Raw genomic sequence first — 17,026 nt, 5'->3', positions numbered from 1 at the left:
ATGAGTTCAACAGCGACAACAAACTCTTACAACTTCGGAAACGCCCGACCTGCTGTACATCAGGTGGGACTATATATATATATATTTGTTTTTGGGTGGTTTTTTTTGGTCTCTCTGGGTTTTTTGTTTTTGCCAAAATTGCAAAATTCTAAATGTAAAGCCCTCAGTATCAACTCTTCTACCTTCACAAAGCTCCACACACACACACACACACACAAACACACACACACACACACACACACACACACACACACACACACACACAGGATAGGATGGTCTCCAGCCAGACCTCTCAGTAAAATGACTTGAACATCAGCTGTACAAGAAAAGTATTCTACCTTCACACACACAAACACACACACACACAAAGTTAAAAAAAAAAAGACTATTGAACTAAAAGCAGTCAACTGTTTACGTATAATGTTAAATTCAGGAGTTCAGTGTTTTACTAATATATCCTGTTTTGAAACCTCTTGTTCAAAAACAAAATGTTTTGAGCAATCAACCAAAATTGTTCATTTTCTTTTCCTGTAGATGTTCTGACAGATTTGCAGGGCTCACAGCTCACTGTGCTAGTATGTAAAAAGGTGTTTACACAAGGCAAAGAGAAAACACAATATCAGACACTTGCCAAATAGAATAATTATAGCACAAATACTGTAAAGGTGCCTGGCACCACAACCTGAGAAAGTGTTAAAAAGAAGTGTTACAAGGTTTAAGAAAAAACATCTTTGCTAATTTTTAGTCCTGTTGAACATTCATGGAATTGTTAATATGACTTATATAGACCCACACAGGTTTTATTTTTGTGTCTTTAAAATAAAAGTCCAAAATATTTAAATTTTATGGTCAAATATGCAGTCAACAGCTGCTACTTTTTTCTTTATATATTAAATTTCTCATATGTCTTTTATTGTTCTGATAAACCTAAGCTTGTGTGACCTCCAGTGCATATTAGACCATTCACTGTATGAAAGAAAACATGTTGAATAAATTTGTGAGTTTTTAATAAAAATAGAAAATCTGATGTTTAGATAATTGGTGTGTTATTTGATGTTTTAACAATTAGAAGGGAGGCAGGATGGGGAGCTGAAAGACTCCTCAGAAGCTAGGAAGAAGAGAGACACGACTGGGGTATCTGCTTTTACTTTGGCTGTGGTTGAACCCCACTGCTAATGCCAGCCAAGCTTTTTCTCTGTGGCTTCCTGCTGTTATTGACTACAGATTTGCCTTCCGTGGATTTAACTGATACAGTTGAAGAGATGTTTGCTGATAAATTAATAGAGAATTTGAAATAGAAATCAAATCCATGGCTAAAAATGAGTGGCCCCAGTTTGTGAGTAGGCATGAGATCCCATACACTCTCTCTTTCCCCTGTTTCCGCACATGCAAAACTGGACTTGTGAATGTCAGTTACCTGCAAATATATAGTTAGAGGTGGTCCTTTTCAGTTTCAATTCATTTCCCATAGATAATCCTGCTTTCTAATTTGGTATTTGAAAGCTAATGTAAAATGAATGTATGGTATGGCTGAAAATGAAATACTTTAATCCCTCTCACAGAAATGATAAGAAATAGTTGTTTTATAGTATGTTACATTTAAATTTTGCCAGAAGGAAAACTATTTTGCTTCACGCAGATAAATGTTACATTTCTCTGAAAGATGAGTAAAAATAACCAATATAGAAATCAAATGTCAACTGGCAGTTGCAAATAGGTACTGAAAAGTAGTTCAGTTCCTTCCAAGCCTTTATTAATTGTGGAAAGAATTTAAATATTTTATCTACTATGAAATACATGTGTTTTAATATCACATGCTATTAGAGTTCCAAAATTTCTTTTCCATATCAGCTAGATTTCAATATGAGTTATTTATTTCCTTATTTTTTTTAAAAAAATCAAGGTTTTACATTAAGTCGTATGTAATTTCCAGTGTTTGCATATTTTGTTGACACACACCATCTATATCTTTCCTGCCAAGAAGTCTTTAAAATAAGGAATATTTCACTGCATCCATATGACGGCTTATGCAATGGGAAGGACTATCAGGGAGGAATCTGACAGTGATCTTTCAGAAATCCAGATTTGTGAAATACAGGGGAGACTTGAAATTCCTAGCCTCAGCATGCAGCATGTTTCTTTATCTGCTTTGTATGCAATCACTGGATTGGCTTGTTTTTGCCCTTTTATCATTTATACACCTTAAATCATAGCCAACTTATTCATTATAGCCACCCCCTTTAAAGACATTCATTTAACTGAACGTTTGCTCATTGGGAAGCTGCATTTTCCTATCAAGCCTGCTGAATTATTTAGCAGCTTTATTGTGGAATGGAGTACTTGATAAGAAGCATTTTAGAGTTGGGCGCTCGGTGTGGACACAATTCTTCTCTCTGACTCGATGGTAGCAACTCAGTCTTTTCCCCTGGGTGCTGTATCCCGAACCTTAACGAATACCTGAACAGGTGGCAAAGCTTAGCAGTCAGATTTGGAGCCGCTGAGAGAAGGAGGTCTAGAAATGTCAGGGACTGTTTTCTTTCCCATCAGACCCGAGCTGCCCACCTCTGGTCTTGAGGTGCAGAGAAGCTCTGCACCATCCCTATGCAGCAGGGCTGAGAGCTCTTGGGAGAGGTGCGGGGACAGAGAGGAGTGCCAAGTCGGTCCCTTCCCGCCCAGGACGGCAGTCTCCTCTGTGGCCAGCCTTGGCAGGCTGGTTCCTCTCTGCGGCCATATTAAAGCCACCACCTCTGTGCCTTTCGCCACGTACCCTCAAGGTGCCTGGGGTGGGGGGGACCACCATCTGCCCTGGGTGAGGGAGGCGAAGCTCACCCAACGAATTTCTCCAGGTTGGGGAAGGCTTGAGGAGGCCAGGGGCTACTGTGGAGTGAGACAAGGTGAGGGAGTACTATGCATGGAGAGCCGGGACAGGCATGGGCAGTGGTCTGGGAACTGGAGTTTGATAGCATCTAAGAAGAGAGGAGAAAAGAACCTGGTTTCCCTAAACTCTTGAAACTCCTAGTCGTGTGACAGACAGTTGATTGGGACAATGGGGGGTTGTCCAATATCACTCCTGAACATCCTCTGCTATTCCTACATCTGCCTGCCACTTTGCAGCCCTTAGGCATCAGGCAAAGGGACTGTGAACCAGGAGACCCTCTGATCTTCTCTGGAGAAAATTGTTCTTTTGGGAATGTCCTCCCATTTATTCCTATCCCCCTGCTTCTGTCATCTGCTCTTATTTCCAGAGCAGTCAGAGGTTTACATTTTTTTCTAGGAGGTATATAGTCTTTGAAATATTTCCTCCCATAGTCTACTCTCTGTCTCCATCCCTATCCTCATCAGGAAACCCCTCTTTCCTTTTCAAGAAACTAGATCAAGTGGGGAGGAAGGCAGGGAGAGCAGTTAGGAGGTTGCCATCCTGCCTCATACCTCGACTTAGCTCTCAGTTGCATCTTAAGTTTTAGAATTCTTTCCTCTTTACTCCTAGAGTCCCTTCCCTACCTTCAGTATGGGGTAAGAAAGCAGGAGAAGCATCTTGGGGACCCTGGGATGTGTGTGATAGGAGTGGAACAGTCTTGATTTCTTCCTCAAAAAGCTTCCCAAATCAGTGGGGGACCAGGACAGAGAAAGGAGAGGAGGTAAGCCGTGTTTGGCATTTTCTGCCCAGAATCATCCAAATAGTGTCCTGTTTGCTTGGAGGTGGTCTTTGACCTACCTTACCTTCCTCCCTTTTCCCTCCCTTTTCTTTACCCCAAGGCCAGGTTTCTAAGCATTATTAATGTCCAAAATAGGAAGAGAAGAGGATTGCGGGATATAGTTTCCTAAACGTGGGCTGAGAGAAACATTTTTGTCCTTTGAAGCCCAGAGCAATGGCCCCTTGTTGGAGCCTGAGGAGCATGCTTTGCTCTGGGGGGCCCCAGACAGAGGCACTAGACTGCAATTACAGGTGATATACTAAACAAACAAACAAAAACAAACAATTTCCTAGCTTGAATTTTCTTGTAGATGGTAAAAAGCAGTTTTTTTTTGCCTGAGTCCCCTGCCTAGGGTGCCCCCGTACTAGCCTGGCATTCTTCCCCTTCCATGTTTGGGGGGGGTGTCTACCCTAAGACAGGTTAACTTTCCCCTCTACAGCCATCTAGGAAAGCGACACGGGACAAGGTACACTAAAATGGTGGTCTCTCATCACTCTTGATCCGGAAGGCATAAGAAGACGGAAAGTCAGGGACCCTCACTTCCCTGGAGTTCCACAGAAAACACTGGGGAGCTGAAGGTTCCCGAGGCAGTTCAGCTGTGGGATGCAGCTGACCTGGGGTGTGCCCAAATATGGCACAGGGCACCCCCTAATGTCTGTTTCCTGGATCCTTTTGAGGCCGTTTTTGTTTAAAATGTTCTAGGTCTCTACAGGTGACCTCAAACAGATACTGGAAGGATAGACCACTTTGTACACACACTAATCATCCCTTATTGCAGTTTCTGTTTACATGTTTGTCTGCCCCACTAAGCTGATCACCATCAGGAAAGAATTTAACTTACTCATTATTGTATCTTATCTAGCAATGCCTGCCACATAGCGGGCAGTCAGGGAATGCTTGAAGGAAAGGGAATATAAAAGGATTGATTGTATCTTGCCATGTGCCTGGGTGCAATTAAATAGGTCCTATTAAGTCTTTATATTTTGAGTCTGCCGGTGCCCCTCTAATGGTAGACTTGAGTTTTTCTACATTTGTGCATCAGTTCCATTATCTGAGTATGCCCTCCTCTTTGAACAGCAAAGATACCGTACCGATGGGTATGCAGTAGAGTAGTAATCCCCACCCTACCCCCTTTTTCCTGCTCAGACAAGGCTACTTGGAGAAGGTACATAATAGATCTTTATTTATGCACAGCAATAGCGATTTCTAGTTATTCTTATTAATAAAGACGCCAGAAGTCCGCCACACACTTACACATACACCTCTGACATAAGATTCTCAAATCGTAGCTGCCCCGGGGCCAGAGGCTTAAGCCGGGCCCCAGACTCCTCCAAATTGTGAAACGCCAGACCTGCTTTTGGTCCTGGTCTGAGCGTGCCCGAAAGCGCACCTGAGGCTCGAGAGGCTTGCCCTTTACTCCCTCCTCCTTCCCAAATCAGCCACCAGTGGCTACCGCTACACTACACTTTATTTCTAAGTAAATCTCGTACAAATCTTGAAGCATATTTTTTGCAAAGGGACAACGGCGGCTGGTATCGCACTCTGCGCTCCGCGCCGGCATCGGCCACATCCCCCTTGCGCGTTCCCGCGCCGCCTCAGACACCTTCTCGACGCACGCGCACACGGGTCTGGACCGCGACAATCGGTTTAGCCTCCCAGGCACTTCCGCCTTCATCCTCGCAAAGCCCGTGCTGACGCGACAGGCCCCGCCCCCTCCCGCGAGCCTCCCGGAAGTTGCCTGTCGGGAGCTGGGCGCGCAGCTCCGCGCGGTGCCTGACTCGCCCGAGGAGTAAGTAGTCTCTGGGCGAGAGTATCCTCCCGGGAGAGAGCGTCCGCGCCCAGGCTGGGGCCGCACATTCACGTGCGCGGAGCCGCGGCTGGTGACGATGGCGGGGCCACAGCCCCTGGCGCTGCAGCTGGAACAGTTGTTGAACCCGCGACCGCGCGAGGAGGATCCTGAGGCCGATCCGGAGGAGGGTGAGGTTGACTGGGGCAAGGCCATGTGCGGAGCGGTGGGCCCGGCCGGGTATGGACCCGCACGGAGTGTGAGGGGCCGGCAGCTGGGCCTTGCCGCCTGGCCTCCTCCTCGTGCCCTTGTGTAGAGGAAAACTGCCCCCCGGGAGAGTTGCCCCGGGCTCTGGAGCAGGGCTTCGGCTTCTTTTTGACACGCACTCTCGACTTGGTGCTGGGGTGGGCGGAGCATCCGGCGGATTCATCTTCGGGTTTAGTGGCTGTTGCGGGGAGCCAGAGTCTGATGATAGCAGGTTGGAAGTTATGTTTCAGGATGCTCTTACTGGGATTGCGTTAGAAATGAGAAAAAGGGAGTCTCATTCATTTTTAAAACTCTGCCTGCCTCTAAGAACTTACGTGGAGACTGAAGGAAGAAGTAGACTTCCCTGGTGCTGTTTAAGCGTCTTTACCCACAAGACCCTTGCCTAGGGGCTGACGAGGAAGACTGCTGTTCTGTAAGCTCATGTTCCTGGTCTAGCTGGGAGTAATCCTGCTTTAGACTTGAGTCAGAAGTGTGAGGAAGGGAATGAGGAAGCATAAATGTGAGTGCTGGACCGTGTCTTAGGAATATCCGTGGAAGGAACTGGAGCTGTTTCGCCAGGAGAAGCGAAGAAAACTCCCTGAGGGATGGGCATGGAGTGAGGATAGAACATGATGATGGCTGACTTACAATATTTGAGTGACTGTCATACATGGAAGAGGAATTACACTAGTTTTATATGATCCAAGGCATAGAAATACATCCTTCTAGTAGATAGAGCTTTCTGTTCAGGAGCAGTAGTAACATAGAGGTTTACCTTGGGCGGTAACGAGTTTCCTGTTCCTGGAAGTTGGTGAGGATTTTGTAGAGGATTTTGTAGAGGGCATTCAAGTATGAGTTGAAAGGGTTGTACAGGGTTACCATGAAAGTTCCTTTTGACCTCGGATTGATTCCTTTTCCCTCTCCCCCACAGCCACTGCTGCCAGAGTGATTGACAGGTTTGATGAAGGGGAAGATGGGGAAGGTGACTTCCTGGCTGTGGGTAGCATTAGAAAATTGGCATCAACCTCCCCACTGGACACAGATAAAAGGTATTCTGGCAAAACCATCTCCAGAAAAGCATGGAAGGAAGACCATTGGGAGTATCCTTTGTCAGGTTCTGGTGAGTAGATATATTTGCATGCTTTTTTATTTTGGCATGGTACTCATTCTCTTTAATTTTTTAGGGTTAAAATGCCCCTTCCCTTTAATGAACTTTGTAAGACTAGTCTGTGTACCCCCACCTATTATCTTAAGAGAGACCATTGATTTGGCATTAGAAAGGGCCTTAGAGGTTCTAATTTCACTTCATAAGGAATCTAAAACCTGGAACGATTAAGTTGCCACACTCCTTATGTTTAGACTAATAGTTCATCCTAAAATGGAGTGAGGAAAAAGGCAATACATATTAGATATCGAGAGGGCTATGTGTGGAAAAAGCATTGCTTCTGATGAGCATGCTAGTCCTGGATTTTGACCCTTTTCCTTCAGTTTTTCAAGTCTTGCATTGGGTCACTGTATGATACTAATTTGTGAAACTCATTTTTTGCCATTGTAAAATAACATAATCCTTCCCTCTTCCCTGCAAGAGTGTTAGGAGGATGTGAGCTTATAGTTTTAAAGCAGAGTGGAAGAAGGGGCTGGATTTGATGATTATTGAGTGGATGTCATTTGTTTTCCTTTAGAGAGGTCAGATTTGCTATGTTGAGAATCCACAGATAATATAAGAGAAACTTTCATTCAGGTTGTATTGTCAATGATTTAGTTCTTTGATATAGTTCTGGGGCTCCTGAGAAGCTCGTTTCATTTTCTTTGCCTAGAAACTGATAAAGAGACCAATATGAGACAAATATTATAATATTTATTGAACTCTCACCCTGTGTCCGGCACTGTGGTAAGTACTTTTAAAGTACTTTTAAAGAAGTTTTAAGAGCCTGGGACACAGTAAGTCCTCAAAAAAATGTTAATCACTGTTTGCATTACATATATCATCTCATTCAATTCTCCCAATAGCTCTGTGAGGTTGTTACTATTTATCCCCATTTTGTAGATAAGGAAATTGAGGGACAGATTGGTTAAGTAACTTGCTAACGGTCATACAGCCAGTAAGTGGACGAGCCAGGACTCAAATAAGGCAGTCTAACTCCAAGATCTATACTCTTAATTAGTGCTTTGTAGGAATATTTCTTAATCTGAGAAATGGCATACATATAAAGAACTTAAAGGATTATTTCTGTTTATTTATTTTTTGCATCTACTTTTTGTATTTATATTTTTGATAGCCTTCTCTGTGTCTTGACTTTGTGTATAGTTTTTAAAAGAAATACTGAAGGCCTATCATGTTTTCATAAAATATTTTATTGGAGAAAGGTGTTGGTAACTGGTCCCTTTGTCTGGTAATTATGGTTGCTATCCATGAAATCTTTATGTTCTATGGAAGAGATCAGATAAATCAGTAAAAACCCTGATCAGGTAACACCTTAAGCATAGTAAAATTAGGAGCCTTAACTAACATTGCATGTACTGTAGGATCAAGTTCAAACTCCTTCCCATGGAAGATAAAACCCCTCCTGATATGGTCCCTGGACAACTCGATAGGCTTATCTCCCACCATTCTGCACTCCAGTGTACTTGTGTGGTGCTGGACCTTTGCATATGCTGTTTTCTCTTTTTTTCCCCTTTCTTTGTCTGATGAGCTGTTACTTATGCTTCATAAGTAAAATTATAATGTCTTCTACATGTGAAGCCATCCCTCACCTGTCCAGGAGAGTTAGGTGGTTCCTTCTCTATATACTGTACTAATGCCATTATAACATAATTACTTGTGTACATATCTACTACTCCTATGAGACTATGAACCCTTCCCCACAGGTATCACATTCTATTTGTCATACCTTAGCTTTTATTTATGCCTGGCTCATAATAGATGCTTACTAAGTATTTAATAAATCGGGTACACTTGTGTGATAGAGAGTGTACATTTGGGATAGTTAATGATAAACTATATTGTTTTAGATGCAGGTTTGGGAAAACTGGTAATTCCCCCTCACCTGTTGTAATTTGACCATTCTTCAGGGTCCAGACCAAAGACTACCTCTTCCTTATAGCCTTGCTTAAATTCACTTGCCTCACAGTTAAAATGTCCTCTTTCTCTAGGTTGTCAAAACTTTGTTTGAGGTGACCAGTTAGCTCTGTTGGTTAGAGCGTGCTGCTAATAACACCAAGGTTGCCGGTTCGATCCCCTCATGGGCCCCTGTAAGCTGCGCCCTCCTTAAAAAAAAAAAACACAAAAATGTTTTTTTAATTCTTCTCTGTATTATAGTTTTTACAGGTCTTTCCCACTAGAACCGTTTGTTAGGATAGGATTCATGTTTTATTCATCTTTGCTTCTCCCTTAGCATTTTAGCGATAGTAGATGTGTAATAAATATTTATTGAATTGAGTACAATAATATTTTTTTTAATAGTTGCCATGGTCCTTTAGTTGAAGTGAAAGATATGGCGTGGTATTTGTCTCAAGGTAATATCCGTTTTTTGCTCCTTCTCTCCCTTGTTTAGACAAGGAAATATCTGATGAGGAAGAGTCTGGAGATGGCGCTTCAGAGGGGCTGGGTTGGGAGGAATCCAGTGAGGACTCCATGAGTGCCGCTGAGGACCAGCAGTGTGGTGGTGATGCGGACAGTCGTCTGGCCCAGAGGAAGGGGAGCAGAAGCTGCTCCAGGAACACCCCAGGCTTCAGTGTCCAGAACATCAGTGACTTTGAAAAATTTACTGAGGGAATGGATGAGCTCGGTAGCAGTGAGGATGAGGAAGACGAAGAGGAGGAGAGTGGCATGGAAGAAGGGGATGATGAGGAAGACTTCGAGGTTGAGGGGGAGGAAGACAGAGCGGAAGGCAGGATCAGTGAAGATGATGGTGTGGTGATGACCTTCTCCAGTGTCAAAGTTTCCGAGGAAGTGGAGAAAGGCAGAGCTGTGAAGAACCAGATAGGTTTGTACATGGTTTGCTGTTTGCTTATTTTTCAGTGTCTGCATTTGATGTCCTTTTTTGTTTTTTTGGTTTGTTTTTGGCTGTTCGCTCTCTCCTGTGTCCTTCCAATTAGTTTGTGACATGCCCCACTTACCTGGAGGTCTAAAGCCCCATTGTTCTATGCTTAGCCAGCCATTTCTACACTCAGCTGCTTAGCTGGTTCTGCTCTAGTACTTCCTGCAACTGTGGAAGATTGAAGAGAAGTGTTTTCTCCTCTCGTTGGGCTTTAGCATTCTCTCTCATGTAGCAAATATTCGCTTCCAAGATACTGAGTTTATTTCCTATAATAGAGAGTGTTTCCATGGCATGAAACTGTGATAAAGCTGTGCCGCTTAGAGCCTGGTGTGGTTTTCTGTCCCTTTCCCGCTCCTCTAACCAATATTGTATAACTAAGGAAGGGAATTCTTTTTTCTTTCTCAGCACTGTGGGACCAACTCTTGGAAGCAAGGATCAAACTACAAAAAGCTTTGTTGACTACCAATCAGCTTCCTCAACCAGATGTTTTCCCAGTTTTCAAGGACAAAGGTGGCCCAGAATTTGCCAGCGCCCTAAAAAATAGTAAGAATATTTATGAGATACTTAGAAAACCAGTGGGGTAGACTGGGATGCACGGGTTGTATTTGCATTACCACAGAGTTGGAAAAGAGAAGATATGTTTTAATGATCATATGATATAAAATAGTAGTTTTTAATTAAAAAAATAGCAATATAGGCATAACTCTTTTATCAATAGAAGCTAACTGACTGAAATGGATTGGGTACTTGAGTCAGGTCTGTTACTCTTTTTTTCTTCCTGCCCCTTCCCTTCTTCTTGGCTTTCTGAGTTACTTCTTTTAATGCTCAGAGAACAACACTCTGAAAATCCATTGGTATAGGATAAAAGGGAGAGAATGAATGACTAAACTCAGTTCATTTAAGGTGGTTGTATCGCAAGCTTAAAAGATGCCTTGATTGGGAAGTTTCTAGAGCAACATGCTAAGATGATCTTATTCATATCTTCCTTTGGGTTGCATAGAATGAGGAAAGATGATGACTGCAGAGGGAAGAAAAAGTTTTGGAATAGAATTACTGAGCTAAAAAGTCCAAGAATTTTAGAAGAGAAAAGGAATTTAGAAATTATTGGGTTCCCAGTCCCCTCATTTTACAGATGAGAGAACCGTGTCTTGGAGAAAATGAGTTGCCCAAAGCTACAGAGCTTATTCATGCATGGCAGAGAGAAAACTCCAGCTTTTCTGCCTTATGACCTAGGAGTCTTGCTTCTGCTCCACACTCCTGTGTGCTGTGTGCCTGGATGCCGAATGTCACCAAAGGCCTGGGGCAGAGGGAGATTTTCAGGGAATGTACTGTGGTTGGAATCGCTATTCATTTGCCTGCTGTGACTTAGTGTTTTCCTTTGCTCTTTAAAACTTATTGTATCATGAAGTCAGAGTTGGAAGGGACCAGAGTAGGATGTCTGATTTGGTGTCTGCCTTTAGGTAGAATCACCTTAAATCATTCAAAATAAATAATGTAGGATTTCTAGGGAAGAGGATTCCGTGAACCTTTCATGTAGGAGAATGCCTGGTTTAATTAGGAATTGCCTCCTAGGGTCCAGTCTTTAGATTATATGTCCTGCTATACTTGAAGTTTGTTTCCTATGTGAAAGGCCTGGTTAATCCTTCAGGAACCCTCAAGATACTGTGAGGGGTGGGCCTTTTCTATCCCTTCCCCCAGCTTTTCTCCTTCCTTCTTCAATAAATGATATAGTGTCAGTTTTCAAAAGTTTTTGAGATTTTTGGAGCACTTCTCTGCTATTTTTGATGCCCTAGTACCCCAATTCCTGGTATGCCTTGTAATGAGACCTAGACTGCTCTAGATTAAATGTTTGAAATGTTTCAGATAAGGCTTTTTCCATTTTGTTACTTATTACTCTTCTTGCTGGAGGCTTACCTTTTTTTTTTTTCTCCTTTGAGTCATCTTAAAATATAGATATTTTAAGGGTTAGTCATTGTGAGGTATAGTGGACACATTTTTATTCTTGGATACAATTTAGTTTATTTAGCTATTTTAATATTATTTAACTTATTTTGCAACAGTTCTGATCTTTTTAATTTGTCTTTTTTTTAACCAATTACCTCTTTGCCTCATTGGTGAACTCTAGTTAATCTGTCAGGATGTCTGTTAATCTGATAGGGTGAGTTGTGGTGGAAGAGGGAGAAAAAAAGGAGTGTTTGTTTGGTATCACATAATCTAAGGTGGGAAAGTGGAGAGCTTTCTAATAACCAGAATTTCTGCACATCTCATAGGTAGTTAAGTTTTGTTTGTTTCCAACTATCTTTATGACAATATGACATAATACGTTATATACTTCCTTGTCTTGGTAAACAGAGTTTTAGAAAAATTTCTTGGTTGCATTACTCTGATGAATACTTTATATTGTGCTATATAACTGGTATGGAATATAGGCTGTATTTGTACTGACCCCAGAACAAACACTGGAATTTATTGTCTTTAACAAAATCTCTTTTCTGTTTGCTTGGTCTTAATTGTTACAGTCAGACTGCCTGGGTTTAGATTCCATCTTAGAAATGGATCAACCAAGTGACCGTGGGCAAGTTACTTCACAATAAAATGGTGATAATGTGGTTGTGAGGATTAAGGACTAAATCAATACAAAGCATTAGCACTGTATCTGGCACCCAGCACACCACAGATGGTAGGTATGAATATTATCTTTTCTTGCTGAAAGAGGCATTTGGCAGTGTTCAGCCATGTGAGTGAGGGTCATCATTGTAACGAACCATCATCCCCACTGTCTTCAGGGGATTTTGACTTTATTAGTATTCACATTACTTATATCATTTAAATTAACCATTTGGTCTGGAAAGTATTATATTCTACTGTAATACCTATAATTCAGCTTTTGCTTCTTATGCCTGTGGAACAGTGACCAGAGGTTTCCTTATTGCCAAACCCAGCCTTTCCTTGAAATATTTCCCTTTGGCTTTGGTGACACTACATATGCTATTTGGGTTCTCTTGCTTTTCAGATTTCATCTCATCTCAGACTCTTCTCGTCTTAATGTCCGTTTCATTGCATTTAGAATCCTGTTCTCAGGTAGTGTTTTCTTGATATATTCTCTTCTTGGCACTGTCATTTACTCTCATAGTCCTAACAATAGCCTCTAAAACATCAGACTTCTAGCTATTTTTTAGCCACAGTAAATTTTTAGCAGCATACCTTTAAACCTTCAGTACCTAAACTCTTTGTATCTAAACTCTTCTTTTCAGAAACTGAGTAAATGTCTCCCGCCTTCCCCAGCACACACATGTACTTAGTCCCCAATCACCTTGGTGTCACGTGATGGTAATTATAACTCTTGAATTGCACAGTAATTTCAAAGACATTTTTTGATATTTTAGTAGCTGCATAAGTGGTAAGTCCTGAAGTGACATTAGCAAAATTAAGGGATTTACTATGTACAAAACCATTTCTCTAAAAAGGTTAGCTTTTTCTCTGATTTTCTTTGAAAAAGTTCTACAGTATTAGGAAGCAGTTCTTTTATGTCAGTGGCAATGATATAGTATAAGGAAGAAGGCAAGTTACTTAGGAAAACTCAGCATGAGTTATTTAAAACTTCATTATGAAGTATATCAAACCTGTATAAAAGTAAAGAGAACTGTACAATGAACTCATATACCGTTACTAGCTAAACAGTCATCAACTCACAGCTAATCTTATTTCATCTATACTTACAATAACTCTTTCCCTGCTTCTGGATTATTTTGAAGCAAATATCAGACGTCCTACCATTTTATCAGTAAATCAGCATGTATCTAAAAGAAAAAGATTTTTAAGAAATCACTACCATTATCTCACATAAAAACATTAGCAATGATTTCTAAATGAGCATAACTGATTTGAATGGATAGGGGAATTGAGAGAACATTTCTGTAACAGGCACTCTCTACTGTCTTTTTCAGAGTTTGCTCTATAGCTTTATTTTTTATAGTGAAAAATTTTCATATTTAGAATTAGCCAGCTGGACTAGATGATCCCCTTTTGTTGGCAACTTCCAAAGCATCACAGTCAGGAGCCAGTGGAACATACGCCTTGTTCTGTCCATCAGGCCTGACCAGGATGCTGACCTTGGCCGCGTCAATGTCACACAGCTTCTTCACAGCCTGTTTGCTCTGGTGCTTGTTGGCCTTGATGTCCACAATGAATACACGTGTATTGTTGTCTTCTACCTTCTTCGTGGCCGACTCCGTAGTTAGGGGGAGTGTGATGATGGCAAAGTGGTCAAGCACGTTTCTCCTGGGGGCGCTCTCCTGAGGATATTTGGGCTGCCTTCAGAGCCGCAGTGTCTTGGGCCTTCGGAAGGTGGGCAACGTGCGCATCTCCTTTTATGTTGTGGCTGTGGGCGTCTTTCAGCACTTTCTTTGCCTCCAAAGCCTTGGCTTTGGCTTCAGCTTTGGGGGTGGGGCAGGGGCTTCCTTCATCCTTTTCGGCGCCATCTTTGTGTAGAGCTGCTCTATAGCTTTAAATGAAGTGATTAAAGGAAAGCCAAACTTCAGCCATAATAAGTTGACCTTTTAGTGAAATGCATGTTATTAATGTATTTAATGAGATGCATTACAAACTGCAGTGAGCACCATGTTTCATTACAGGTCCAAAATGCAATATCATTAAAGACCTTTAATAGAAACAATGGTTGACATTTTGATATTTCCCATAAGCAAAAAAAATCCAAGAACTCAGTATAATGTAATATAAATATAGAGGAAGTGTTGGAATTTTTTACCTGCCTAAGTGTAAAAACAAATTCTACTATTAATAAATTAGATTGTTTGCTCCCTGTCGCCTTCCCCCTTCTAGTTCATATTTACCCTCTCATCTCTCTGTGGCCTTTCCCCCTGACCCCTCAACTATTTTGACTTGAATAGACTAAAACATTTAATGCTAATTTTACCATAGCACTATACTTTAAAGAATAACTTTTAAAATTTTGCCTTAGTCATGGGCAATGACAGAATCTTGGTAATGTTTCTATTTTGTTTTTAAATTTTATTTATTTCTAAGTAGGCAATACATTCACATGGCTCAAAATTCAAAGGACAATAATGACTATATAAAGAAAAATCCTCTTTCCCACACCTGTACCCTTGCTACCGAGTTCTCTATCCCATAGGCAACCAATATTATCAGCGAAATCCACCCTTTTTAATTACTTAGTTGCCTGAGGTGACAAATCCATGAACATTTATTTCAGTGTTCTCTCAATTAACACTTTATGGGTTCATGGCAGAGTTCTCACAAATGATCTGTAGAACCCTGAAATATTCTTAATTACTTGGAATAGGTTTAAGTATTGCTTGGGATGAGGCACTTGCAAGCTTTTCCAAGAGTCACATTGTGTAGAATTAAGGACCCTTATTACCATAGACTTCTAGCGAAGATGATGTAAGATTGATCTTTTTGTTTCAGCCAATGGCTATCATTTTTTAAAATAGCTTTACTGTTCTAATTATAAAATTATGTCATGCTTACTTCAAAAATTCAGGAAATACATAAAAGCATAAAGAAGAAAATAAGGATTACCTGTAATCTTACTGCCCAGAGGTAACTGCAGTTGTCATTTTGATGAATATCCTTTCAAACCATTTTTTTGTGCTTGTGTGCACGCACGTGCGTGCACACACACATACCTTTTTAAAACAAAAATGGAATCTTATAAATATGTGCTATTTTGTAAGCTTATTTTTTCTACTTAATATATCATTTCATGTCAGTATATTTAGATGTACATCAGCATTTTCAGTGGCTACAGAACATTCCATTTTATAGATTTACTACAATGTGTTTTACCAATCTGTATTGAAAAATGTGGAGATTTATTCTAGTTTTTCACTTTTATAAATCATGTTTTGATCAACATTCTTGTACATACATATTTGTGAAATTTGTTTAAAAGTAGCATTGTCCAGTAGAAATATAATGCAAGCCACATATGTACTTTTAAATCGTCTAGTAACTGCATTAAAAAAAAAAAAAAAAAAAGGTAAGGACGGCCGGATGGCTCAGTTGGTTAGAGCGTGAGCTCTGAACAACAGGGTTGCTGGTTCGATTCCTACATGGGCCAGTGAGCTGTCCCCTCCACAACTAGACTGAAGACAGCGAGCTGCCCCTGAATTTCTGGAGGGGCGCTGAATGGCTCAGTTGGTTAGAGCGTGAGCTCCTAACAACAAGGTTGCCGGTTCAATTCCTGCATGGGATGGTGGGCTGTGCCCCCTGCAACTAAAGATTGAAAGCGGACTTGGAGCTGAGCTGTGCCCTCTGCGACTAGATTGAAGGACAATTACTTGGAGTTGATGGACCTTGGAGAAACACACTGTCCTCCAATATTCCCCAATAAAATCTATATATTAAAAAAAGGGTAAAATTAATTTTTGTAGCATTTTTATTTAACCCAATATGTAAAAAAAAAAATTATAATTTTAACCTGTAGTCAATATACAAATATTGAGATATTTTATGTATATTTTTTCATGTTAAGTGTTTGAAATCCAAAGTGTAGTCTACATTTATAGTGCATCTCAAAATTTGGACTGACCACATTTCGAGTGCTCAGTTTTCACATATTGCTGGTAGATACTGTATTGGACAACACAGATCTACATCCCCTGGAAATGCAGTTGCTAGGACAAAGGGATTGTATGGTACTTTTTTTTTTTAAGGCTTTTGGAATATATTGTGAAATTGGCCCTAGAAGAATTGTAATAATTGAAATTCTCATATTACTGATCTCTTATTTTTCCTTAACTGTAGGTGGGAAATGAAGACAATCATTTCTTGATAACTTTCTTTTTGATATTTACATAATGCCTATTGACTTAGCATTGAAATATATGCTATGTTTTGTCTATTAGAGAATGAGTTTTGTCTAGGAAGACTTTTGGTCCCTATTGAGCTACTACTTAATTTGTCCAACCTGGTTAATCAGGCATTTATACTATGTAGAGAGTAAAGTTGGATCACAAGAGCAAGTGCTTTTCCAAAGTAACCAAGTAGTGGAACCAGGAGAAGAGTGTCAGAATCTTCTGCAGGGATTCCGCCTACCCTGAAAAGATGAGCCCTGGATGGGTCACAGAGCTGTGAAAACTTCAAAACTACAGAAACCAGTCTAGTCAGAAAATTTGTTTTGGTTTGTTTTGGGTTTGTTAGGAATTGGGGTTGTCTTCAGTTCCAGAAACAATCCTTAATAGTGATGAGTTAGGTAAGGCTGCAACCCTGGC

At 40.9% G+C, this 17,026-nt stretch overlaps 1 protein-coding gene across 1 annotated transcript in view; it reads left to right on the top strand.

The window, feature by feature from the left end:
• The first annotated feature begins 5,398 nt into the window (after nucleotides 1-5,398).
• AATF (apoptosis antagonizing transcription factor) overlaps nucleotides 5,399-17,026 on the top strand; it is a 93,814-nt gene continuing 82,186 nt past the window's right edge. Inside the window, exons 1-4 of the mRNA XM_033091802.1 lie at nucleotides 5,399-5,672; nucleotides 6,659-6,847; nucleotides 9,282-9,713; nucleotides 10,173-10,310. Coding sequence (XP_032947693.1) covers nucleotides 5,582-5,672; nucleotides 6,659-6,847; nucleotides 9,282-9,713; nucleotides 10,173-10,310 — 850 coding nt within the window. The 5' untranslated portion in view covers nucleotides 5,399-5,581. The remainder of the gene's footprint in view (nucleotides 5,673-6,658; nucleotides 6,848-9,281; nucleotides 9,714-10,172; nucleotides 10,311-17,026) is intronic.

The sequence above is a fragment of the Rhinolophus ferrumequinum genome, chromosome 21 (assembly GCF_004115265.2).
Source record: "Rhinolophus ferrumequinum isolate MPI-CBG mRhiFer1 chromosome 21, mRhiFer1_v1.p, whole genome shotgun sequence".
In the NCBI taxonomy this organism is placed as follows: domain Eukaryota; kingdom Metazoa; phylum Chordata; class Mammalia; order Chiroptera; family Rhinolophidae; genus Rhinolophus; species Rhinolophus ferrumequinum.
Note: the sequence above shows the minus strand (reverse complement) of the source record. Positions and strands in the feature narration are given on the sequence as shown.